This window comes from Xyrauchen texanus, chromosome 35 (genome assembly GCF_025860055.1).
Source record: "Xyrauchen texanus isolate HMW12.3.18 chromosome 35, RBS_HiC_50CHRs, whole genome shotgun sequence".
NCBI classification, from domain to species: domain Eukaryota; kingdom Metazoa; phylum Chordata; class Actinopteri; order Cypriniformes; family Catostomidae; genus Xyrauchen; species Xyrauchen texanus.
In genome coordinates, this window is record NC_068310.1 from 29,022,316 (window position 1) to 29,050,315 (window position 28,000).

The 28,000-nt window shown below is 38.7% G+C and overlaps 1 protein-coding gene across 2 annotated transcripts; it reads left to right on the forward strand.

Annotated features, from left to right (window-relative positions):
• The first annotated feature begins 112 nt into the window (after positions 1–112).
• On the forward strand, positions 113–27,967 carry LOC127628399 (myosin light chain kinase 3-like). 2 transcript variants are annotated; one of them, XM_052105122.1, is made up of 16 exons: positions 113–253; positions 6,334–6,629; positions 7,379–7,464; positions 7,666–7,744; positions 8,378–9,152; positions 11,606–11,799; positions 12,507–12,615; positions 12,725–12,818; positions 20,182–20,291; positions 20,513–20,654; positions 21,305–21,375; positions 22,046–22,174; positions 23,117–23,188; positions 25,611–25,691; positions 26,212–26,344; positions 27,580–27,967. In XM_052105122.1, exons 2-16 carry the CDS (start codon positions 6,365–6,367, stop codon positions 27,658–27,660), a joined length of 2,421 nt encoding a protein of 806 aa, XP_051961082.1. In that variant the 5' UTR covers positions 113–253; positions 6,334–6,364; the 3' UTR covers positions 27,661–27,967. The 2 variants fall into 2 exon arrangements, with proteins under 2 accessions (XP_051961082.1, XP_051961081.1); XM_052105121.1 differs by having other exon boundaries at positions 184–253; positions 6,312–6,629.
• The last annotated feature ends 33 nt before the right edge of the window (positions 27,968–28,000 follow it).

The window sequence follows — 28,000 nt, forward strand, 5'->3', positions numbered from 1 at the left end:
CTGTCTTTACTCCTTTGTCTTGGAAATACTTCATGCCAGCTTTACGTGCCTCTATTATCAGTTTACTGTTTGAGCGCCCCCTGCTCTGGCCTGCCTATTTCTGGTGTGGTGGCTATGCAACTGAGATTAAAGAGGAATCTGACAGGCTGTTACTCTGAGTACAAAGCACCAGAGATCAATCTTTCCAATCCCCCTCACGGAAAATATATGCACTCCACAGTAGTCGTCTCGGTTTGGATAAACAACATTACGGGTGAGTGTAAATTGAAGGGAATAACTTTGTGTTTACAGTTTTGTGGGGAGGTTATATCCTCTAAAGGGTTTTGGAGCTGAAGAAATAGTGTGGTTAAAATTTCAATCCGTGTATGTTTAGAGAAGTTGTGACAGCAGTGTCCTGCTGTGGGATGTGTTGTACTTATGCTAAAACTACTAATAACAAAATTTTCCTAACTTTTGTAGAACTATCATACATGCAGTTTTTATGACCTAATATTAATTGCGCTAATACATAAAATATTTGTACTTTTACAAACTAATGTCAAACCACATCAGTGAACTGAAGAAAAAATTTAATGGATTTAAAAAACTGACATAGAAATTTGAATAAAAACTATTACACAAAAACATCTAGAATCTTATCTGTTTGGCAAACATGATCATTTCGGAAAGTGAAGATCTTGAAGTATTTCCGGTTTAGTACAAGTAAAGCTCAATTAACACCATTAATGGTTATGTTGATACTGTAAGGCACTTATAGTGAAAGTGAATGGGGCCCGTCCATCAATATTTAAATGACACCATTTCAAAAGTAAAGACACATGATGAAACAATGCATGATAACGTGATTTTAGTTTGATAAAATCGCATAACCATCTCTGTTGAAAGGAATAGTTCACCCAAAAATGAAAATTCTCTAATTTACTTACCCTCATGCCATTTTTATTTTATTTTTTTTATTTATTTTTTTTGATCTTTCAGATCTGTAGGTCCACAATGCAGGTCAACAGGGCCCCACACTTAGAAGCTCCAAAAAGCACAAGGCAGCATACAAGTAATCCATATGACTCCAATGGTTTAAACGATATGTTCAGAAACTATATTATAGGTGTGGGTAAGAAACAGATTCATTTTTAAGTAAATAGGTGGCGATATGCGTAAAGTAGTAAATAGCTAAAAACAAAATAACTTTTAGAGGAAAATAGTGCTTAGGAGGGCTGTTTTAAAGTGGAGATATTATAGGAAAGAAGGACCTCAAACTGTTTCTCAGTTTGAGTCTCAGACATGGATTTAAAGGGTTAGTTCACCCAAAAACGAAAATGATACCATAATTTACACACCCTCAAGCTATCCTACACTCTTAACCCGAATTAGTTGACTTAACTCGCAAATCGCGTGGAAACCCGTTGCCCTATACCACTTAACTTTTTACACAAGCTAAAACTAAACATGTTGAGTTGTATTAACATGGAACCTTAATTTAGTATTTATATTTATTAGTAGTGTGTTCTCAAAATCATTAGATAAAACTAGCTATTATGACTTGTTATTGCTACTCATAATTTAACACAATTACTCTATTTTCCTATAATTTAATTAGCTTTTGATTTTTTAAAAAAAATACATTATAAAACATTGTTTCAATTAAATTGTATGTAAAAAAAGAAACACTTCTTAATGCTTCCATGCATTTTATTTTTTTTAAATGGCAAAACAGCCAATCTTGTTATGACAAACTTAACATCAGGTCAACATCAACACATCCATGAATAATCTTGAAAAAGGTCATTTAAAATCATTGAAACAATTGTGTGTGGGTGTTGTATGTGTTTGTGTGTGTTGTCCGTGTCTGTGGTGTTTGTGTGTGTTGTCCGTGTCTGTGGTGTTTGTGTGTGTTGTCCGTGTCTGTGTTGTTTGTGTGTGTGGGTGTTGTCCGTGTCTGTGTTGTGTGTGTGGTTTGTCCGTGTCTGTGTTGTGTGTGGGTGTTGTCCGGGTGTTGCCCGTCTGTGTTGTATGTGGATGTTGCTGTGTGTGTTGTCCGTGTCTGTGTTTGGGTGTTGAATGTGTCACAAATTTACAAGAAAAAACATAGATGTCTCCTGAGATTAAAGTGTAAATCCATAAACAAAACAAATTTGACCAGAAACACCCACTCAAATGTATAAGAAACGCAAACAAACAGGATCTGTTTCATCTGCCTAAATGAAGAGAGGCCTGAGCTTGAACCAACAGACTATCATATCAGAACAAAATCTGATTCCATCTACATAGACTGGTTAAGAACTGAAACAATAATGTCTTGTCTTTCTGCTACAACTCAAGTTTTCCCACAAGTCACATCCTACAGCATGCTTCCTACAGCACTTAAGTGTGTGTAGGTGTGTCAGTGCTGTTTGTGTGTGTTGTGTGTGGGTGTTGTACGTGTGTATTGTGTGTGGGTGCTGAACGTGTCTGTTGTTTGTGTGTGTCTGCGTTTTACGTGTGTCTGTTCGTCCACTTGTTTTACAGAAAATAAAAAGGTTTACCCCACAGGTAAGAAAGTATTTTACTTGCGTCAACAGCTTCTTACAGTAGACTTGACATCTATTTACATTGCAAGCTGATTTTTCAAAGTCTGTAGCTTTGGCTTTAGGTCAGTGTGGCCTAACAATACCTGTTGGATGAACTGAAATGTGAGCTTCATAGTCTTGGGGTAGTTAAGATGGAGTGCATACATGAGTCCAAACAGAATGCACATTGCTTTTGGCAGATCTTGAATATTGTCCATCACGACTTCTCCCTCAATGATGATTTTCAACAAGGCTGGACTGAGATGCTGGGAAGATGTGAGCACAGCACCTTCACGCTCAATAAGAAGTATCCCAACGTCAAGGTCACGAAAATAATCATCATCATCTGATTCCTAAATAAAGAATAACAGAAGAGCACAATCATTACATTATATTTCTCATTTGAAAAAAAAACTTTAATCAATATAAGAGTGTCATGGTGAAACATAAATAATGATAAAAATTATAAGAAAGCAAGAGCTTACTTACAAAGCCTGCTTTGAAGAAGTTTGTGGGGTTGTCCCCAAGGATGATAGGAAGCCCTCTGAGCACCTGTGTCCGGATCGCAGTTGGCTCTGTAGTCTTTTGAGAATTAAACACAGTACCACAAATTAGCTAGCTAAAATAAAAAACAAATAATAATCTATAAAAAAATAAAGCTTAAAAGAAAACAAGCAATGTTTGGATTGAATTATACAACTAATAGAGTAGCATTGTGATATGAAGTTTATACAAAACCTGAGAAAAAAAAAAAAAAAACAGACTTACATTGGTCTGTTGTGAAATCTGTGTCAACAACTGTCCAACATTCCCTCTCTTGGATCGAAATAACTCGAGGAGACGAGGACTGTGCCGATCGATGCTCTCATAGAATTCCAGCTTGAGGTTCTTGCCCACAATCCTGCTGAACTCCATGAACACCTGAAAAATACAGAGAACAAAAAAACTGAACTTAGAACAACTGAACTATACAAGGCAGCTAAGCCATCTGCAAAGTAGTGCTGAAAAACATCCATTAATGTCCTTTTTATATGATTTGCAATGTTGATGAAAAACATCATGCCCCAAATTGAAAATACCAATGTTTTCCTTAAACAGAACAAGAGAATATATACATCTAGACACATTATATAATAATAGAAAGATGTTATGTTCTCTTTCTTAAACATACAGGGTGCAGAAAAATCACATGACTGACAGTGAAAGGTTACTTGGGCAGTTTCACTCAGTTGTGCACCCTGGATTTTCTGGTGAATCTTTGCTAAGTGGACCTTAAGTGCATTAATGGAGTTGAATGTGCACACACATTGTTGGTGTAAGCAGGGAAATGAGACAGTTCTACCATAGTTTCCGTGTTTTAACCGATAATGTTTTAAAAGGTAACCCCTTTTCTCACACAAAAGCTCACAGTACTTACACTTCCACAGCATCCTAACACCAAAAGTATCTGTAAAAAAAAGAAAACGTTTAGCTCAACGACTCATTTCAGCAATGTCACTGTTTTAAATTACATTTATATCTGCATTTATGTCAAAACTTAGAGAATTTCAAACATCAATATGCCATTTAGTATGTCATAATAACGAGATGTTATGCCGTTTTAACGACATCTTTTCTCGTAATAACGAGATCTTATATCGTTAAAACGACATATTTTGTAAGTGACGCGGCAAATTGAACGAACGGTAACGTTATAGCCTAGGCCTAAATGAACTCTGAAAAGTCATGGCATATTTAACTGAACTGATCTTTCTCCTCGGTTTAAGTCACAAAGACATTTTATTAGCATTGAGCCATGTCGACAGGATTATTATTAGTATGCGAACACTGCGTATTCGGCATCTTAAACATCTGAGACTGTAATATACAGACGAAAGAATCAGACGGACCTATTGGAAGTGGCATTATTCCTTATTGATGAACTAAACCGTTACTGAAAGCAACATGGATTTAAACTACAACATCCAAAAATCCATGTTGAAGTTGTTTTACAAAAATGGTTGAATCGCTTTTCTATTGCGAAAAAAATGACATTTATATAAATGATACAGTCGAGAAAACTCTCCGGTATGTGAGCCGTCCTCAGACTGTTAACACTAAGCTAACTTTAAGCTGACACTTTTTTGAGTACTGTTACTAGCAATAAGCATGTATTAACACCATGCACAGGTTCAAACAGTAACGTTAACATTAGACGGAAAAAAAGCTGCGTCATCAATTTATCTGCAAGTTTTTGGGTATTAGAATTCCCACAAAGACAACTAGGCTACAATAGTTATTTTACATACTAACCATTCCACTTGGAGTAAGGCTGCTTCCTAGTCAGGGTATCGTCTGCTGTTGAGGCCTGTGCTTGTCCCGCCAGGTGTAGATGTAGATCCCCTTGGACGCACGTTAGACCGACGCGGGTCTTTTCACGTGACCAGGCAGGTTTTTGAATTAGCCCCCTCCCCTTCCTTATGAAACTAAACATACCAAGTTATCTCTGCTAAACCTGATTAGTGCAATGAATCTTTCAGCTAAAAAGTACAAACAACTAATGTTGTTTAGTAATGACAGCAGGTTTTTACTAAATATAAAAGAATAAGTAATGATCGCTCGTAAGTTTAATTAGAAACAAAATCTGGGTTTACAGTGTAGCTGTATATGACTTTTTTCTTTCAGCCAAATACAATTGGAGTTATATTAAAAAATATCCTGGCTCTTCCAAGCTATATAATGGGAGCGAATGGTACCTTAGATTTTGAAGCCCAAAAAAGTACATCCATCAAAAAAGCAATCCATATGGCTCCAGGTGGTTAATAAACGGCGTCTGAAGTGAAGTGTTTTTGTAAGAAAAATATCCATATTTATAACTTTTAATCTATAATCACTGGCTTCCTCTATCCTCTGCGCTTTCACGTTCGTCACTTCTCACCGGAGCGTACACTATGCCTACGTCATACGTTATGAATATGGATATTTTAGTTATAAATATGGATATTTTGCTTACAAAAATGCTTTGCTTCAGAAGGCCTTTATTAACCACCTGGAGCCATATGGATTACTTTTTTGATGGATGGATGCACTTTTTTTGGGCTTCAAAATCTAAGGTACCATTCGCTCCCATTATAAAACTATAAAATTATAAAAGAAGAGACAGGATATTTTTTAATAACTCAGATTGTGTATGGATGAAAGAAAATGTCACATACAACTAGGATGGCTTGAGGTTGAGTAAATAATGGCATAATTTTCATTTTTGGGTGAACTTACCCTTTAAACACTGGAGTAGTATGGATTACTTTTATGCTGCCTTTGAGCATTTTGGAGCTTCAAAGTGTAGGCTGGGTTGGCATGAGGGTGAGTAAATGATGAGAGAATTTCCAATTTTGAGTGAACTTTCCTTTCAGATATACATAGTATTCAGTATTATAACTTCATTAATCCCTGTATTGGATATAACTTTAGATGTTAGTAAACGATTTTATCACACTGAAGTCATGTAAACACAAATAATGTTTACATTTTGTAGTTATACTATTGAAACGATGAGTATTTTAATGTTTATGGACTGACCACATTCACTTCCATTGCTAATTTCGTACTACAGTATAACCACTATTTTTGTTCCCTTTTTTTAGTTGAAATGATTTCAACATTATTCCACAAATGCTGTCAATCGGAATTAACCAGTTTTGAACACGGAAAACTCCTTTAATTGGGAATTGTATTTTTAGTGTAAGTATAAAAGAAAAAAAAAAACATTCTTGTCTTTAACACCAGGTTTCCTGTCCTCCCAAAATAGTTCTCTTCCTAGCACAATCTCCAGTTCATATATGTCTGTCAAGGGCTCAATAAAATGCCCTGTGCCTCCTTCCAACCCCATAACCCTGGAAGCCAAAGTTGATGACTTGCGATTTAAAGTGGATCAGCTCCTAACCAGGAGCTCCGAAAGAGGCTGTTCGATGTGTGGGACCTGTGCCCAGCACAGCTCCCTGCAGGAGGCTCTGACCAATCAGCTGTCAGCTCAGACCAAACTCCTGGATAGTCTGGAGAGGAAAGTCACGGAGATGAGAACAGCCCTGGAGGAGCTGGCTCAAGGTATGGAAACCAGAGAAATGACGCTGCTGTTGCGCAACAGCTTCATATCTTCAATAGCCTTTTCCTGGCGTTATGGTGTAGTTAAATGTGGCTACTGTGATGTGAAGGACTAGTTTGAGGTTGCAGCATACTGAGTTATAATTCGAAGAATTAGACTTGTTACATCTCAAACAAGCTGGTGAAAGTAATAATAAAATCCTTTGTCATTTACTATCTGGATTTCGCATTTATTTGGTGTTTTTGTCAAATTTTGCCTTATACCAGTTAAATGATTGGACATATTTGACCAAATTTATATTTCTCATGATTTTAAAATCATTTTGATCTAAAGGCATGCTTCAATGCTTGAGATTGGTTTTAGATACAAAAAATTATTTGTGCCTACACATGAATTTATTTACAACAGTAAAACATCCATAAGCTGATGAAGTTAAAGCAGTCAACAAGTGTCCAGCATACGCAGGAACTCCTTCAATACCATTTAAAAGCATCCCAAGTGGACGCTTCATGAAGTTGGCTGAATGCCAGAGTGTGCAAAGCAATTATAATGTAGGCAAAGTATACTTTGAAGAAGCTAGAGCTAAAACATATGTGAATTTGTTAGAATTTTTGGTCAGAATTCTATTTGTGATGAATTATACCTAATAATAAAGAGCAAGTAGATGTATCCAAACTTTGACTAAATACAGTATGTATGATATATAAATGGTACATGCAATATTTTTTTATTGGTCTTTTGTATGTGACAGGTCTGGAGGAGAGACATTGTGAAAGAGTGTCTGTGCCTTTAGTTGCTCTACAAAGAAGGAAATCGCTGCCTGTCCGAACCTCTGCGGTCAGTGGGACAACAGTCTGTCCATAATTTCACATGGACAGTCACTGTATTTGCCAGCAATATAAGTTTTGAAAGTGCTTAATTTTGCACATATATTTGCAAACAGTCATTGCATTGATCAACACATAGCATAATAAATAGCTGCTTTTAGTTTTCTTATATGTCACATTGTAACCTGATTTTTATTCTTTTTCCATGCAGGAGGAAGTCTATGTGCGCTTGGATACACATAGAGACCGTAAAATAGTGCCATGTGCCCTTAATTTGCCCTCTGAGAAAGGTGACTACAATGATCAAAGATTATTATGCTGTTAAATTATTACTCTACAAACATATGTGTATTAGCAGCCCTCATTTGGACATGTGGAGTGGGCCCCACAGGATTCCCATGTTCAGTTTGATTTCAAAGGCATAAACCTGAGTGACAGGCCTATAAGCATGGTAACTATTTATGCCAATGCAGAAGGACAGGGAGACAAATCACCTGGCTACTATAATTAGATTGTAAAAAAAAATAAGGGTGCAGTTATTGGGTTATATAATTTTAACCCTCTATTGCATGCATTATGAATGTAAAAAAAGAAAAGAAAATAATGTCACTTAGTGACCATGGTAAGGAATTAAAAACAGATTTTTATTTATTTAAATATTCATTTTGAAATGATTATGTAATTTGTTGATATAAAAACAAGAACAATTAAAAGAATAACAGTTTTAATGAATAAAAGAACAATGCTATTAAGCTATTTTATTACACTAAACAGCGAATGGAGCTCAATATAAAATTTTTAAATATATAAATAATAAAGCAAATTTTAAGGTATACTTCATTAAATGTATGTATTTTTTTATTTTATTTTTTATTTAAAAAATGTTTATATACACTTCACGATTTATGTCATGTGTTATGCAGGATTATTGCTAGAAGTCATTGAAAGCAATAAAATGAGAAAAGAGGACCATCAAACTAAAAGAGATTCATCAGAGGTCAAAGTTCAGCATGAAGCTAAAAATAAAGGAGAAAGAGAAATATCTACTCTAAAATCAAAATTGGACATATCACATCACAAGCAAACACAGAACATGAATGAGGTTGAAAATAAGAATATGCCACCAAACCAGAATGACATAAAAATACCCAGTGTTGCAACTTCTGCAACAATGGTGACCCAGAAGTTGGTCACAACCACAAGCATTGTTCCAGCAAAGATAGAAGTCCAAGATGACAGAAAAGTGGAACCACCGAATAGTAAAATACCAAAGATGACAACAACAATGTCTGTTCCTGTGGCTTCATCCAACACTATCAAAACAGAAAATGCCACTGTTCTCCAAAATCATATTGTACCAAAGACAACTGGAATGGTTGCTCCTACAGCAACAACAATGGCTCCAAGTATGGTCACATTGGTACCCAACAATTCTTCCAAGCTGACTTTGTCAGAAGTCACTACAGATTCAACGCCAAGTCATAAACCTCCCAAACCAAGTCCAGTTCCACCTGTAACCACTACACAGAGTTATGGAAAGTCAACACTGAATACTACTACAAAAATGGCAACATCACAAGAGACATTGCCACCTCCAAGCCATAAGCCACCAAAAACTATTGGGTTGACTGTTACCACAGCAACAAAGGAAGCCTCCTCTCTCAGACAAGTGCACAGCTGCCCTTATTCTTTGCAAAAGTAAGGCAAATAGTCGATACTTGTAAAGTACTATTTGGATTTTTTGCAAATGAGGTCGGGCAGGCTGACTGTATATACACAGTGCATGCTTCACCTCACCTATTTTTATGCATTATGTTTTCATCTTCATTGTTAAATTTGCCAGTTCGAGATATCTTGAATTTTTCTTAGATTTTGATTATTATTTTTTACATTTTGAAATAACATGCACCAATGAATCATTAAATGTACAAGGAAATGTATTAAAGTGGTTGTAACAGGACTGGTCGTATGAGGGATGAAGAAGCGTGATTCAGGTATCTTTAAACTCTTTATTCACACAATAACACTCAAACTCGGGGTCATTACGCTAATGCGTCACACTTCTGTGCAACAAGAAACAGCTATTAGACCTAATTGTCACCCAGGGATGAATCCTTACCGCTTCTCCTCTCCCTGGACGGACATTCAACCACGGCCTTGCCACACACCCCCATATCCCGACTCAGGCCAGGAAGCCATCTGGCCTGCCCACCACTCCCCACCATTTCTGGATAGGAAATCCACAACATCCATCTATGCTCCTGGCCTGTGGACCACTTAGAACTTAAAAGGATGTAACAGCAGACACCAACGGGTGATCTGCGGGTTAGTATCCTTCTTGCGGTGGAAAAACTGGAGCGAGGTGTGATCTGAATAGAGGGTGAAGACCTGCCCCAATATGTAGTAACGGAGAGTGAGGACGGCCCACTTGATGGCTAAGCATTCCTTCTCCATGGTGCTGTACTCAGTCTCTCTCAAAGAGAGCTTCCGACTAATGTACAGCACTAGCCAGTGAGAGGTGGTCTCCACAAGTGACTGTGGTGAGATGATTGGCTTTTATGTTCACCTTCGGCCCGAGCTCCGCCCTCTCCGGAACCACGGTCACCAACGTCACAGGGACCGCTGCCCTTCATAATTTCAGGAGGTTGAAATGGTATATTTGATATGCATCACCTCTATCTGTTAGTTTTACCTCATAATCAATATCTCCCACTTGTCGTTTGACCTCAAAGGGCCCTTGTCAATTGGCAAGTAATTTGGAGCTCAAGGTTGGGATTAATACAAGTACTTTGTCTCCCGGTGCAAATTCCCATAACCGAGCTCCCCTATCATACAGTCGGGTTTGGCATTCTTGAGCTTGGAGCAAATTCTCCATTGTTAGTTGACCCAAAGTGTGGAGTTTTGCTCTAAGATCAAGAATGTACTGAATTAAATTTTTACTGTTTGAAGTTCTCTCCTCCCAAGCTTCCAGCATGACGTCGAGCATGCAGCACGGCCGATGCCCATACAACATCTTGAATAGGTAAAACCCTGTGGGGGCCCTCTCGGACTGCAAATAACAAGGGTTTGAGCCACTTATCCCAATTTCTAACATCCTCGTACACGAACTTACGAATAATATTTTTCAGGGATGTATTAAATCGTTCCACCAATACATCTGTTTGTGGGTGATAAACACTGGTGTGAATACTCAATAATTCGTACAGCTGACATAGTGTACATGACAAAAGTAGTGCCTTGATCAGTGAGGATTTCCTTTGGAATCCCCACTCAGTAGATCATTCTGAAGAGTGCCTCCACAACATCACATGCTGAGATGTTGCACAGAGACACTGCTTCCGGATATCGTGTTGTGTAATCCACCAGAACTAACAGGAAGCGATGTTCGCATGCCGTACGTCTAATGGCAGAGGGCACAATGGTGCTTTTTGGGTGGCCAGTGGATTCATCAACTGACATTCACGGCATATCGCACACCACCTGCGAATATCCTTGTGAATGCCTGGCCAATAGAAACGGGCTATTAGACGGTTTGGTGTTTTTTCTTGCCCTAAGTGACCCACCATTGGATTAAAATGAGTCTTCTGGAATAGCAATTCCCGAGAGGTATTCGGTATCAACAATTAGGTTGTATCTTCTTTTGTCTGAGCATCATGTGCCACTCGATACAACCTATCTTTAATAACGAAAAAATAAGGATATGTGAGTGCAACGTCTGGCTGGAGACAATGACCATCAATCACTTTCACTCGCGACTGCTCTAGAGGGAAATCCACAGCAGGGAATCCTCTAAGGGCTGGGGAAGCCGAGATGTCCTCCTCCCTCCGCCCAGTGGTGAGCAGTGAGATGGCAAGGAGAGAGCAGGTCAGTCAAGAGTAGAGAGCCAATCATAACAGTGGGTGTTTATTGTCAAGTCTAAAAGGAGAAGCAGCACCAAAACTGAACATTTCTGACAGAGGGTCAGAGGGTGGAAAATCTTCATGTTTTAGAAATATGTGATATATTTTTGTGCAAAAACTAAATTTACTAATATTATAAGTGAACCTCAAGGAACATATAAAAAAAGAACAATGACCCTTTAAGAAAGTAAATAAGGTCAATTTTGATTTCATGTTGACTTTAAGTGTTGCAGTGTTTTTCATTTTATAAAGATTTCAGGTCACTGGAGAAAAGGCAGATTCAACCCACACGGTAACCACACCACTGGCAAAGAGAGGGAGCGAAGCAGCCGGAGTTGTAAACAACATAGCAGGTGGAATACAGATTAAAATAAACCCAGCAGCAGACAAGAATCCAGCTCCGATGAAAAGCAATAACCCTCCTAAAACCTGTTTCAAAATTATAGGTAAATAACCATTGTGCTTGTGCAAAGGATACTTGCAACTTACGCTGTTAGTAGACAACTAGATTATTAGTCTGGATTTTTGTACTATTCATTCTTTACAAAAACATATAAGACTGAATTATGAGCACCAATTACTAATTAGATGGTAGTAGTTTGTTTTGTAAATTTTAATAGGTTAAATAGGTGACAGCAAGGCCTCTTGCCTGACCTTAGAAATCTGATGTATCTAGAATATGATAATCCTTTCTCCCCAGTGTGTTATTGTCCCATCCACTCTCCTGCAGCTGTTCCCACTCCAACCCAACAGGGAGAGCATTATAGATCAGCTATCACCAGCATAAATATTGCATGTCTCTGACCTTAGATTCACTCTTAAGTAGTCAGACAATTGAAAAGCTGTGTATGTGGTAATCTTTCTTTAAAAAGATTGTCTTTAAAATTGGTGCCAAAGAAGAATCCAACATACAGTGGCCCCAAAAGGCACACTTAAGACACACTTTCAAATGTATGAATCCCTTTGCATTATTTAACAAAATATAAAACCAAGTGTCACTTCTTTTAAAGAAATATAGCAGCACGCAGGTCCATAATGTAGTGAATTGCACCTGTGGTTACACTGCAAGGACAAATGAGTGAACTTCAGGGGAACTGACTTCCAAAGTTCTGTACAGTCTGATTTTATAATATGTTCTCCTGTCTCTTTTCAGATGATGTTCCACCTCAGCCTGCCCCTTTTGCACACCGGTTTGTTTCATTGAAGTCCAACCCTCCATCCTGTGATGTCTTCAGTATTCACACCAGAGAGGTGCTGGGAGGGTAAGATGAAAGGATGAAGCATTTCTTGAATGCCCAATACTTTGTCCCAATAATCAGTCTTCCTTTCCATTTAAGTAATAACCATCATATGAAATATCTATGTTGTTAGTGGTCGTTTTGGCAAGGTGCACAAATGTACAGAAAATAAGACAGGAATGAGACTCGCTGCTAAGATCATCAATACACGAAATGCCAGAGAAAGGGTAAGTGCACTATACTTGAGGTCAGATCCATGTTTGTGTGTGTTCATCTTGATACTTCACATCATTGCTTCAGTTAAATACTTAATGTACATGTGAATATATATTTTTATAGAGTTTATGTTTAATAGTTTCAAAGTGTATTAGATGTTGAGTGTTTATTAATGTTTGTTTGGTTTTTGGCAGTATTGCTCATCTTCATCACCTTTTCTAAATTATCTGTTTACTTTTGTAACAATTACCTAATTTTGTGCTAATTACCTTTATTACTTTTGATGGATATACAAAGTATAGATCAGGCATATAGATGCTGACTTAAGTTGCAAATCAGTTATATTGTTGCATTTTAATTGATGTCCACAGGTTTACAATTAGCATATTTTAGCTAATATTTCCAGCCAATTTTCAATTTAAGCAATTCCAATTTGGACAAACATATTCTTTCCCAGTGAATATAACTTGTTCATTACTAGTCTTGTTGTGTCCTCAAATATTCACATTCTGGAAGTGTATCATGTAAGGAATATTCTGGGTTAAGCTCACTCAACAGCATTTGTGGCATAATGTTGATCATCACATCACATGTGAAACCTTTTTCTCCTCCTGCACTTTCCTAACCACCTAACCCTGGAGGAGTGGGGCCCACATCTCCTTCAGCCACCGCAAATTTGCAGCAACATGCTTAAAAGCTGCAAAATAGGAGTCAACTTCTGATTTCCTTAAAGGAGGAACTAACTTGATGTGCTTACTAACGTCAAACTCTGCACCAGCAATGGCACCTCTGTCCATTGTTCCAGCAGTATTCAAGGTGGACACACTTAAATTGCACTTACTATCGAGCCCGTCTAAACTGGGTTTTACTAAATTCTAAGAACCAAGAGAACGGACTTATGAAGACCAGTCTTGCTAAGCTACCTTGGAAGAATGAATTCGGAAGGACAGGAGGATGTAGAATGCACCAACTATGAGCTTTGAGATGTGCTACGATCTTCCTGTAGCTCTATTAACCGTCACAGCACATTTGAATCCAGTGAGAACCTCTGTTCCCTGAGACGAAGGGAACGAGACGTTGCATTTGCTAACGCATATGGGGAGTGTCTTTCCACATGACTTAGTTGAAACCTCTCTACAATAATGTCAATATTCAAATATCGGCTATGGTGTTTGAGCCCTGGTCTTTTAGGCGCGAAGCTGTCTGCTATAAAAGCAGGTGCGCAAACACCATTCCTCAGAATTTTCTGACTGAGGGACAAGGAGCACATCGCTCGTACCTCAAAAAAACTCTGAGTCTTGTAGTGCAGCCAGCATTTGCAATGTCTTCGTCTCAGGGAACTGAGGTTATGTATGTAACCAAAATGTTCCCTTACGACTCAGTACACTTGACATTGCGTTTGCGAATGCATATGGGGACAGAATCCATTTACAGCGCACTACACGACATAATCTTCCAGAGAGGACACATGATGCTGCAGTCCCACGGTATGCCGACTGACATGAGAATGACACAAGTGAGAATGACACATGTTGGGTGAGGAGGGGAGCACCCTGACTGAATATATGAACTATAGTCATATAGTATGAATTAACACCTTCTCGAACCCAGACGGAAGGGAGTTTATTTATAATGAAAGTGCTTGTGACTTTATGGTAAATTACAACAGCCTGAATGCAGGCGGTTGTGTAAAATAATGGGGAAACTGTACTTAAAGGGAGGGGTATAACTATATGTTTGGCAAACAAAATAGCAAGTGCGCTAAACAGTGAAGAGGGAGACATTACGTTCAAGTTGTAAAACCTTGCAAATGTGTTTTAAGAAGACCATCCTGCTTCAAAGTCTTGTAAAGCCACACCCCTGAAGAAGCCATACCTCTAGTTGAGTGTGCTTTAACACCAAATGGGAAAATCTTACTCTGCGACTCGTAAGCCAGGGCAATCACATCAACGATCCAGTGAGAAAGTCTTTGCATGAAGACGAACATTCCTTTCAAGCACCCTCCATATCACACAAACAGCTGATCAGACAGTCTGAACTGTTGGATACACTCAACGTATGTGTGTAGCGCCTGCACAAGGCATAACATATGCAAGGATTGTTCCTCATCCGAATTAAATGGAGGAGGGATGAAGGCTTGTAGGTGAACACCTGCGCTTTGAAGGGTGTGGTTAGAACCTTAGGCACATAGCCTTTTCTGGGTTTGACAGTGGCTTTTGAAAGTCCGGGGCCAAACTCCTCGATGCACACCTCATGAATGGCAGGACTTTTAACTGATACGACGTTCCCTTGAATACGAATCTCAAAAACATCCTGTGGCGTTGTACAATTTGGATATGAATGTACGCAAACCAATCGTGTGGGCGGACATGAGATAAGATCCATCTCTGTGTAATCAATTTGAACAGGTGCTTTGCAAGTGTGCAATTCAAATGTCCCAGATCTAGGATTAGACGAAGCACGGCGTCTTTCTTTGGGACAAGAAAATAATGGCTGTAAAGCCCTTTTTGACAATTTGGAACAACATCTATTTAGCGTTTCGTGAGGAGATTTTGTATTTCGGCTCATAACACTGGAGCGTCTTGGACAAAACCGTGGAAGACAACGCCGTTGAAACGGGGTGGCTGACGTGGAAATTGGATCGTATACCCATGATCGATGGTTTTTAGCACCCAATCTGAAATACCCATATGGGCTAGTTACGTGTCGACATAACGAGACAGAGGGCAATTTGGTTTGCTCATTGTATGAGATAATGTGCCGTTTGCCAGTGGGAAGTGGTTGTGCACAATGTGTGGGCTTTGAAGAGGAAAAGAGCTCTTTACTGGGAATGTGTGATCGTCTTATGAATGTGCAACGAGCGCTGTATTCTTTTTTTTTTTGCATTTATTGAATTTTTTTTTATCATTTATATGAATGTGAGACACAGAAACAACATTTTTAACAACACTGCATATAGCATTATTCCTTTCCTGACAAACAACAGTGAGTAGATGGGGAACAGTGTTGTGTGTCTCCAATCAGGCCGCCTTCGGAGCAGACCAAAAGGGAACAGCGAGCTCTGCATTCCATTACAAAGTGCTATGCCTGTCATAAGCACTTTTGGCTCGCAGGTTTTTTTCTGCCGGCATGGGGCGTGCACTGATAGGGCTGCTTCCATTTGGGCCACAGCTTGTGTGGCCACACCGGTGGCTTGGCAGCAGCAGGTGGTGGTACTGAGGCAGAGGGCATGGGACTTTTGGCCTGGCGCTGGCTTGAAAGAGAGTGGGAGTGAACCAGCTGTGATACATTACTCTGTTTTGGCATAAAGTGTCTCATTGCCTGCAAGTATGGCTGAGTCATGACTTAACGCTCCGCTGGAGACACTGGAGCATCCAAAAGAGCGTCTTTTTCCTTGTAACGCATTTCCTTGAGGGTCAGCTAGATGTGACGATCCAATTGCCAATGGCCTGTGCAGTGACTTTCGTGGCACTCAACACTTAGTCTGTAGAGGCGCAGAGCTCTTGAATGTCTCTGGATCGTAGCCTTGCTCATCCATTTGCTTGAGGACCTTGGTTTGAAAGACCTGGAGCACTGCCATCGTGTGGAGTGCTGAACCAGCTTGGCCCACTGCTGAGTATGCTCTTCCAGCCAGTGCAGATATCAGTACCAGGGCTTGGAAGGATGAATGGGGCGTAATTTCCATATATATATACAGTACTGTGCAAATGTCTTAGGCACATAAGATTTTTCACTAAAACATTTGTCTTAAAATGGTCATTTATATCTTCAGCTTTAGTGTGTCAATGGGAAATATAAATTTTAGATTCTCAAACATTCCTTTTGCAAATAGAAGAGAATAGAGAACAGGGAGCCCTGCAACAGTTGTAATGGCCCCCACAGAGCCCACCACTGAACATCGAGTCTATCTTTGGGTTTACATGAAGAGACAGAAGCAATTGAGACAGCCTAAATAGATAAAAGAACTGTGGTGAATTCTCCAGAAGCTTGGAACTTTCTAACTGGCAACAGCAAAGAAAAACTGTGTCCAGTGCACCTATGAGAATTGGTGCTGTTTTGATGGCAAAGGTAGTTACACCAAATTTTGATTTAGCTTTTTATGTTTACTGGACTTAGTATGATGTGAATTGATAAATGACAACTATTTATGGTATTATTGTAGAAGAAATCCTCACTATGCAACATTTTTCACAAGTTCCTAAAACTTTTGCACAGTACTGTATATACACAATATAACAATATAAAATGCTTATAAGGATACACAACACCTGCCGAAGTGCTGTGGGTAATCAGGATGCTGAAGCAGCCCGTTCACCAGCGAAGCAAGGCAGAGTGATTTTCTCCGAAGCACTGCAGGGGAGTGGAGAGTCTTCTCGTTGCTGTGAAGATCCCGCCCGCTGACTCGTGTAGTCGACGACAAAGCAGTGGATGGCTTCTAGACAAGAGATGAATTGCTGTCTTGAATTGCTAATATTGCCGTTATTGAAGAGAGGTTTCAACTTGGTCATATGGAAGGACAGTCCCCGTGTACTGAGTCATAAGGTAACTACTAGGTAACGACAGCATTAATATCATCACACCAGTGAGGTTTTGCAGGACTAGTGACATGTTAAAAGAATAAAGTCTGTCTTTTGCGAGCTTACAGCAGGACACTCTAGCGGAAAAAACTAAACAACAAATGTCCTTCATCTGCCACTGTAGTACCGAGTTCTTGCCCACAAGTCACCATCTGATGCATCCTCAATTTCAAGGTCACATCCAGGTAACTTCGGCAGTGGATGATAACGTTGAATGAGTCCACAAGAACATAAGAACACAAAAGAACACACATTAGGTTTGTTGATGACATTTTGGCAGACTTGAACCGGCTCCACCGCCGCGTCACCGTTACGTATGCCTCGTAGTCCGAATATCCATACTTCCCTACTAATATAATTAGGTCTTCTGAGGGCAATACTAGAACTCTCTTCTCTACTGTAAATAACTTTCTTCGATCCCCTGATACTCTTCCAGCTCACATGCAATCTACAGCTTATTGTAACGCTGACCTTTTTTTAAGGATAAAATCGCCAACATTCACCAGCAGTTGAATGCCATGTGTAATGTAGCTTGTAGTTCATTTTATCCAATCTCTCATGAACCTCCCCAAATTAATCTTATAAGTTTTGATCTCCCGACAGATTTTGAAATAGTCTTATGAGTTTTGATCTCCCGACAGATGTTGAAATATCCAATTTTATTTGTAATTCCAAATCATCATCATCTACTTCTCAGCTAGATCCTCTCCCCACATATTTGGTTAAAGCTTGCTTACCTTCCCTGCTCCCCATTATAACAAAAATTATTCACTCATCTCTTAATTCTGGGTGTGTCCCGTGATCTTTTAAAACTGCTGTGATTAGTCCTATACTGAAGAAACCTGGTTCAGACCCACAAATACATGAAAATTACTGACCTATCTCCAATTGACCATTTCTTTCAAACATTTTAGAAAGGATAGTTTCTTCTCAGGTCCACACACATCTTCTAACTAATAATCTTTATGAACAGTTCCAGTCAGGTTTCCGCTCACATCACAGCACTCATTGTCTCCTGACTCTTCCAAACCCCCAACCAAACCAGTCTACAGTGGTGCCGAGAACCCGGGTTTGGAAGAGTCAGGAGACAATGAGGCAGGTTCAAGGTTAGTGTTTTTATTCCCAGTATTTTTACAGATATGACGGTAACCGTCGTTACGCTTGTACACAACAGGGCACAGGTCTCCACTCTCTGGCTGTCGTGTTTCACGCGTTCACTCTCCCCCCCTCTCGACATTTGGCGTTCCTTAAATGTCTCTCTCCGTATCACTATAACAAGACACAGGTGTTAGAGGTAATTAAACTCCAGGTGACAAGCCTTACCGCTCTCTCTCTCGGCCGCAGGCCGACACACGACCACGCCCCCCATGCCACAGTTTACTTTAGACTTTTTTTCTTTTATCTTTTTGAAACAATATGTATTTAAAAGCTGAAGTATGTCATTTCTGCGACACTAGTGCCACCAAATGGAATTGCAAAAATAAACTTTGTTTTCAAACCAACTTTTTGAATATGCCCCCGGTCTGCCGTTGGTCAAACAAAGAGATTGTCCCGCCATTGGTAGAGTAACGTTGTTGGTGTGGGTCTAAGCGGGTCGTTCTAGTCTAAACAAACAGAAATTTTCAAATTGCCACAGAAAGACAGCGAATCAATTCCCCGTTTTTGGTAGCCTTCCACAAGCTTCTCACAATAAGTTGCTGGAATTTTGTCCCATTCCTCCAAACAGTGTAGGCCTCCTTGCTCGCACAAGCCTTTTCAGTTCTGCCCACAAGTTTTCTATTGGACTGAGGTCAGGTCTTTGTGATGGCCACTCCAATACCTTGACTTTGTTGTCCTTAAGCCATTTTGCCACAACTTTGGAGGTATGCTTGGGGTCATTGTCCATTTGGAAGACCCATTTGCGACCGAGCTTTAACTGGCTTGCAAGCCTCACCCTTTTTCCTCCAAACATAATGTTGGTAATTATGGCCAAACAGTAATTTTTTTTGTTTCATTAGACCAGAGGACAAAACGTAAGATATTTGTCCCCATGTGCACTTGCCAAACTGTAGTTTGGCTTTTTTATGGCAGTTTTGGAGCAGTGGATTCTTCCTTGCTGAGCAGCCTTTCAGGTTATGTCGATATAGGACTCGTTTTACTGTGGATATAGATACTTGTCGACCTGTTTCCTCCAGCATCTTCACAAATTGTGATATATTTAATTAAAAGTGAAACAGTCTGTCTGTAAACAATTGTAGGTAAAATTACTCATGTTATGCACAAAGTAGATGACCTAAACTACTTGCCAAAACAATAGTTTGCTAATATGAAATCTGTTGAGTGGTTAAAATTTTTTTTAATGACTTCAACCTAAGTGTATGTAAACTTCAGACTTCAACTGCGTGTGTGTGTGTGTGTGTGTGTGTGTGTGTGTGTGTGTGCGTGCGCGCATACATATTAAACTTGGATAGGAGAAAGTATTTTAACACAGAAAAAGTTACATACAGCTGCACATCAGCTTTCATTTTATAGATTGGCCCCATTAACTTTCTTAGTAAGTGCCTCACTTGTTGTTGTTTTTTAAGCAAGGGATGAGTCAATCTTATTTTTTTGAGGATATCAACACTGTCACAAATGCTGTGACTGAGCTTAACTTGTATTGAACCTGGAATATTCCTTGAATTAGACCCTACACACTGGATACCTACATTAGCACAAATAACATAAGAGCATGAATAACACAAGTTGGATTATTCTAGGAGATGATATGAAACGTCTAAAGGTTGGTCCCACATTCCATGCATGTTGTTTTTTGCAGGATATGGCACTGAATGAGATACAAGTAATGAATCAATTGAGTCACCTCAACGTCCTCCAACTCTATGAAGCCTTTGAGATCAAGAATCAGGTTGTGCTAATCCTGGAATAGTGAGTAGATCCAGATCCACATTTAAGCACATATGGGGAGGGGGTGTGTCATGTCCGATATCGCATAGGGATCCACAGTATGCAGTATAAGCTCACTTTGACAACTCAAGACTAGAACCAGATGCTCTAATGCTAATTCTTGGCCAGTATGAATCTCAGAGTTATTAAAGTAAATCAAAGCTAGTATATAAAGCCCATTTAGTCCCTTTTTTTTAATCCAGTGTGGAGGGAGGTGAGCTGTTTGAAAGAATCGTGGATGAGAGCTGCCCTCTGACTGAGGTGGATGCTATGGTATTTGTGAAACAGATCTGTGAGGGTGTCCAGTACATGCACCAGATGTATGTTCTTCATCTGGATCTTAAGGTAATTTCTACATTAGTCTAATTGCGACTTGAACCCTTGATCTTGTTAGCACCATGATCTAACATTACATCCTAAAGGATTGTTTTCCTGTAGACAGATTAAGCCTTTTCCACTAATAGTGCAAAGAAGAATGCCAAAGACAAATGCATGTCATAAATAGACTTCACTTGTCAGTGTCACTAAGAAATTGAAGGCAACAACGGTCACTGTCATTCTGTTGTTGTAGTTTGTGGCATGATTTAGAAACAACTATTTCATTCTCTTTTACATTTTATGAGAAGAAAGAGAATAAAATTGTCATAATGAGATATGAGGGCCAATTAATTCCTCTCCATCATTAAAGAAACTGGTAAGTAAAGGTCAGTATTGATCAAGTAAATTAAATGATAAATCATGAAAAGCGTAACTGACAACACAATGACAAAAGTTACTCTCACAGACCATTAATTAATTTTACCATAATTTTTTTATTGTCAGTTGCTTAATTGTATATTGCATTTTCTGTTTGTTTATTTATTAATAAATTGATTAATTGATTGTTTGATCAAATTGGAATTTTTTCTCATATTACTTTTTATAAATGGGCCCAATATCTGATACAGCTTTTAAAAATGTATTTTCCTATTAGTTCTCATTTACTTTATTTCCAGCCAGAGAACATTCTTCTTGTTAATCGCTCTAGTCATCAGGTGAAGATCATTGACTTTGGACTTGCCAGAAGGTAGGCTATATATAAACAGTATATATATATATATATATATATATATATATATATATATATATATATATATATATATATATATATATACACTGTACCTGCATACTGCTATTGCATGTTAATTAGTTTATATCAAAATTAGTGTTTAATTAGTATGTAAGGCAAATGTGAGAGTATGTATGTTAGTATGTAAGACATTTGACAAACATACTTTCCAATGACTACTGCTTATTTATGAATGTGTTGGTAACACTTACAATAAGGTTGTATTTGTTAACATGAGTTAACTACAGCATTATTTAGCATGGACTAACAATGAACAATACTTTTACAGCACTAATTCGTCTTGGTTAAAATGTATTTCAACAAAGTCTACTAATATTTTTTTTTAAATAAAACTTTGTATATATGCTAACATTAGTTGCATTGTGAACTAACATGAGCAAACTACAAAATTGTAAATGTTTAAATTAACATTAACAATTAATTATAAATGCTGTATATATAGATTGTTCATTAATAGTTCATGGTACTTAATGCATTTGCTAATGTTAACAAATAGAACCTTATTGTAAAGTTTTAACAATGTGTTTTCCTCCAAGAGTTTAAATATTATAACTGAGGCTTATTTGAATGGGTTAAGTGACTGTCCTTCCACCTTGTCCATCTTTAGGTACAAACCACGAGAGAAGCTCAAAGTGTCATTTGGAACACCTGAGTTTTTAGCTCCAGAGGTGGTGAATTTCGATTTTGTCTCGTTCCCTACAGATATGTGGACGTTAGGAGTTGTCACTTACATGCTGTAAATAACACACACAAGAACACACGCTTCACAGTTTGACAATCATTTAAACATATTTGTACATTTAAATTTAAAGGAACGTTCAGGGTTCAATACAAGTTGAGCTCAGTCATCAATTGAAAAAAGTTACAAAAAAAAGTTAATCCAAGCATGAAATCAGTGTAAGGCACTTACAATTTAATTAAACTGTATCAGTGTCCAGAGAGTTTTAAGCCTGAAGTATTTTAATATTTTTGTTAAAGCACTTACATAAATTATTCCATAAAAAAATGTGTAATGTATTTTGTGTAATTACTGTACACGCAGTAAATATGAGGGATGAGTCGAAATATTTCTTTGTTTTTGATAGAGCTTAACCTAGAACCTTCCTTTAAAATTTATTCAAATGTCACCATATGAGTCATATGCCCAGATTAACAAGTTGTTTTATGATGTGATTGGCTAACAGAGGGGACATACAGGAAAAGATCTGGGAGTGAGTCCAACAGCATTAAGACAGCCATCCAGATCTTTCAGTCAAATGTTTAGTCTAATTAAAGCAATACCAGTGTGATGTATTATGTTGGATAGGTTCCAAAACCTTGTGCAAGACCTTCTAAAATAATCTAAATCATATGTTAGTTTTAAGTTGTTTCCTAAGTGAGAATTCTTGAAAGATTAAACAATTAAAAGAAGTAGATATTTAGTGCCACCAGGGTGTTCTGGGTGGTTGTCAGAGCATTGCTATGTAGTTGCTGTGGTATTTAAAGCAGTTGCTAGCACATTGCAATCTTCAGAGTAGTTGCTAGGTGGTTACCTATTGGATCAAGTAAAAAAAAAAAAGTCTCTGTAATATTCTAGTCTTTAGATATGGCTTGGTTCTCTCCTTACCACAGCAAGCTTGACTAGTTAGGGAATAAATCCCAACTATTAATCAACAACAATCAATTTTTGTTGTTCTAGCATTAGTGGCCTCTCTCCTTTTCTGGGTGATGATGACAGCCAGACCCTCAACAATGTACTCATGGGCAATTGGTAGGCAACTGTTATATTTATATACACAACATATATACTAATAACAAAAGGTGCTGAAACATTCAAGGAAAATACAGTGAAGGATATAGCAGCAGGCAGAGCTCAAAAAAGAGGCAGGAGCTCCAAACTGCCAGCAAAAGTATAGAGAGCCCCTAACATAACCCGTTCCCTAACCCTAACTGTGAAGGTGTCACTGCCTTTGGGAGTATCCCCGCCCCCTTCTGGAGTAACCCTGCCTTCTTTTGGAAATTCTGTCCCCATTTGGAAATCTCTGGCCTGCAGCTACGTTATACCTTCTTGTGAATACCAGGAGAAAGCTTATTTTAGCGTTCCAATTAATTTGACAAAAAATAAATATATATATATATATATATTTAGCCTTTTTTTAAGATTAACGTATTTCAATTTCATGACAAAATTCCATCAAATTTGAATGGTGTAAAGTTTAACAAAGTTAAATTATTAAAACTTTAACATTTTCACAAAATAAATTGAAGATTACTCAATTCAAATTTAAGGAAGATTATTATGAAATTAAAATGCGTAAATCTTACAATAATTTTTTTGAGTGCATTTGCTCGGCAAGCGTAGGGATCCTTGGAAATATGCGAGCTGGAGGCTGAACCCCTCTACTAATGGGGAGGCTACAAAGTTAGCAAATCAAAGCATAACACAGCTGTACACCAAAAGCTATTCTTTTTGAATGGATGTTTGAGAAAATGATTCAGTTCACCAAATAAAATGTAACACTTTACACAGTTTATTGAGGTCATGTCAGGGCCATTATATGATTGGCTTAAAAGACTCACATGATCCAAGTTGACCGTTATGTACTCTCCTGTAGTAAAGCCACTGAGGTTGATATCTTAGACCATGTTTACACCTGGTATTAGGATGCGTTTTGAGTGATCCGATCACATGTGGTCAGGTGAGACACCACTGTTTACACCTGGTTGCTTAAATGCATCTCCTGTGACCACTTGTGATCGGATTTGGAGGGGAGAGTCTATGATTTCATGGAGACATACAACAATCACAGTGCATAACTGCATGACATTAAAGTGTAACAAAGTCAGAAAAGAAAAAGTGCGAAAAAATGGCGCACTGTTTCTCTCCAATGTTGCTGAAATTTTATCTATGCACAAAAGCAACATTTCGAGCACAATTATTCATGATTTTAGTGGATTACCTGTATTAACCTGAGCTTTAGATGTTCATGCTCCTCATAAGGAGATGCGTTTTTGACCACATTCGAATGTGGTTTTTGTGATTTATCACAAAACGTTTTAGACCCCATTTAGGCCTGTATTTATTGCTGACCACATGTTATCAGATCACCAAGAAGGCATCTTAATAACAGGTGTAAAATGGGTCTTAGTATAAGATCTTTGTTCATGGGCAATCAGATCTGGGAACGGGTGTCAATGCAACAGATAGGAACAATATAAGTCCATTTCAAGCTTTTCAGAGCCCATTTAAAAACAATCTGATTCTGGAAAAAGATGTACTGTATTAAATAATTGCGATTTAAGTTTAAAAAATATTTTTTCCAGACATTCGATTGATAGTGCATGTAAGAGCCAGCAGTAGTGCGGTCTTAACGAAGAGCATGCGCAATTCAACAGAGTCCAAAGGCTCAAAGGGGGGCCCTGCGAGGGTTTTTAGGACTAAATTGAAATCCCAAGTTGGAACTGTAGCTGGCCGAGGTGGGTTTAATCGTCTTGCTCTTTTAAGGATCATTATGATTCATTCATGCCCTCATAGTGAGGACAGTCTGTCTCCATGCGAGCTGTCTCTTCATGGGCATGGAGCAGACAGTAAACGCAGCTCTCATGCTGATCTGACGGCGGGATGTGCCTCTCGCACAAGGAACACTTATGGACCGACATCTTTAAAAAGACATGAACACATAAGTGACTCTTAGATATATAAATATATATTTATGTCACACAATGTAAATACAATTGCTTTGTAAGGAAACACAAACCCTGTCGAAGCGCTCCAGGAAATCTGGATGCTGAGGCCCGTTCACCAGTGAAGCATCAAACGGCGAGGCAGTGTGATGTTCGCCGGAGCACTACAGGGGAGCGGAAAGTATTCCCGTGAAGATTATGCCTGCTGTCTTGTGTATATCGACAGTTAAGGTAGAAGGCTTCTAGACAAGAGATGATCGCTGTCTTGAAGGAAGAAATTGTGTTTATGCACCTGCTTTAATAGCAGACAGCTTTGTGGCAAAACTCAAACACCATAGCCAATATTAGCATATTGCCATAATTGTAGAGAGGTTTCAACTAGGTCCTGTGGAAGGCACTCCCCATATGCGTTAATAAATGCAATGTCAAGTGTACTGAGTGAACTGCACATGCCTGATACAAATCTGTTGGCCCTCAGTAAAACAACGCCCCCTGTTGGATGTGTGTAGGTACTTTGACGAGGATGCCTTTGAACATGTCTCGGCTGAGGCTCGGGACTTTGTCACCAACCTGCTGATCAGAGAGAGAAGGTGAGAGTGAAAACACAGATACAGCCTTTTATCTTGAAGGGATAGTTACTCAGAAATGATCTGATCTGCCTCATAGACGTGTGTAATTGTTTTTCTTTCATGGAACACGAAAGATGTTTTGCAGAATGTCCAAGCTGCTCTTTGCTATAAAATAAACTGATCAGAGGCTGTTAAGCCCAAGAATTAACAATAAGCACCATTTAAATACCTTAAAAGTAGTCCAGTAATATAATTCCAAGTCTTCTAAAGCCATACGATAGGAATGTATGTCGGAACAGAGTAAAATTGAAGATATAATTCACTGAAAGCACCTGCCCCAGCACTCTAATTTCAATCACACTTGCATACATTCAAATCGGATGTGTCATGATACATGCCAGAACCAATGATGTTGGATCTAGTCCATTGGACTTCTACTTGTAGTTTTCCATTGGTATCTCTAAAAAAACACGGAAATTTGTATCTCAAAATTGGTCTCTCTCTTCTTTTTTATTTCTGGCTTCTGTCCTCTTGGGTGCAGTGGTCGTCTGAGTGCTGCCCAGTGTCTAAAACACCCTTGGCTTAACAACATCTCTCAGAAGGCAAAGAGTGCTAATATTGTGCTCAAGTCGCAGGTTCTCCTGAAGAAATACATGGCCAGGCGAATGTGGAAGGTATGGAAACAATGAGAAATAAACTCAAAAAAAGAAACATCCCTTTTTCAGGCCACTGTAATCCAAATAACTTTACAGGTCTTTATTGTAAAGGATTTAAACAATGCTTGTTCAATGAGCCATAAACAATTAATGAACATGCACCTGTGGAACGGTCGTTAAGACACTAACAGCTTACAGACAGTAGGCAATTATAGTCACAGTTATAAAAACCTTTCTACTGACTCTGAAAAACACCAAAAGAAAAATGCCCAGGGTCCCTGATCATCTGTGTGAATGATCACACAGATGACATAGGCATGCTGCATGGAGGCATGAGGACTGTGGATGTTGCCAGGGCAATAAATTGCAATGTCCGTACTGTGAGACGCCTAAGACAGCGCTACAGGGAGACAGGAAGGACAGCAGATCATCCTTGCAGTGGTAGACCACGTTTTAAAACACCTGGACAGGATTGGTACATCCGAATATCAGACCTGTGGGACCGGTACAGTATGGGAACAAACCCACCTTCGCTGGACCAGACACGACTGGCAAAAAGTGCTTTTCACTGATGAGTCGCGGTTTTGTCTCACCAGGGGTGATGGTCGGACTTTCATTTATTGTCGAAGGAATGAGCATTACACCGACTGTACTCTGGTGGAGGGTCCGTCATGGTCTGAGGTGGTGTGTCACAGCATCATCGGACTGAGCTTGTTGTCATTGCAGGCAATCTCAACGCAGTGCATCACAGGGAACACATCCTCCTCCCTCATGTGGTACCCTTCCCCTTCAGGCTCATCCTGAAACGCCCCTCCAGCATGACAATGCCACCAGCCATACTGCTCGTTCTGTGCGTGATTTCCTGCAAGAGGAATGTCAGTGTTCTGCAGAAGAACTGGCAAATCTGGTGCAGTCCATGAGGAGGAGATGCACTGCAGGTCTTAATGCAGCTGGTGGCCACACCAGATACTGACTGTTACATTTGATTTTGACAAACCCCACCCCCCTTTTATCAGGGACAAATTATTCAATTTCCGTTAGTCACATGTCTGTGAAACTTGTTCAGTTTATGTCTTAGTTGTTTAATCTTTTAATGTTCATACAAATATTGAAACGTTAATTTAGCTGAAAATTAAAGCATTTGAAATTGAGAGGATGCTTTTTTTTGTTGCTGAGTTATATATAGTACATTTCTCAAAATGTTTTATTTACATGTTTTATTTCTCACTGTCCATCTCTCCTCCTTTGTACAGAAAAACTACATAGCCATTGCTGCGGCCAATAGGTTTAAGAAGATCGGAAGTTCAGGTTCCCTGACTTCGATTGGAATCTGAGAGTGTTCTAACTCACTAAAGAGAAGTCCTGTCGACTGTGCCCACTATGTGTGCTTTTTAAATATGCAGATCATGCCTTTGTGATTGCTGTGTTGCATTGTCACTTTTCATATTTGAGCACTTACTGGTTGCCATTTAGATCATTCAACTAATTATGTAAAACATAAAGCTTATAGTATACAGTATAATGCACAAGCAAACTGTAACATGCAATGATAAAATACAAATTTCTCGCAAATGTACACATTTTTTGTGCACCATAAAGTTAAACAGTGGTGTTAGTTGGGTACAAATAAAGGTTTCTGATGCATTCAACATTTTTATTTTCTTTGTCGTAATG

Bases quoted from the DNA above. Each gene is read 5' to 3' on its own strand.
- LOC127628399 (XM_052105121.1), top strand. From the start codon at position 208: ATGCACTCCACAGTAGTCGTCTCGGTTTGGATAAACAACATTACGG. The intron at 6,630-7,378 runs GTATGGAAACCA...TGTATGTGACAG, and splicing joins CCTGGAGGAGCTGGCTCAAG to GTCTGGAGGAGAGACATTGT. The intron at 7,465-7,665 runs GTCAGTGGGACA...TTTTCCATGCAG, and splicing joins TGCCTGTCCGAACCTCTGCG to GAGGAAGTCTATGTGCGCTT.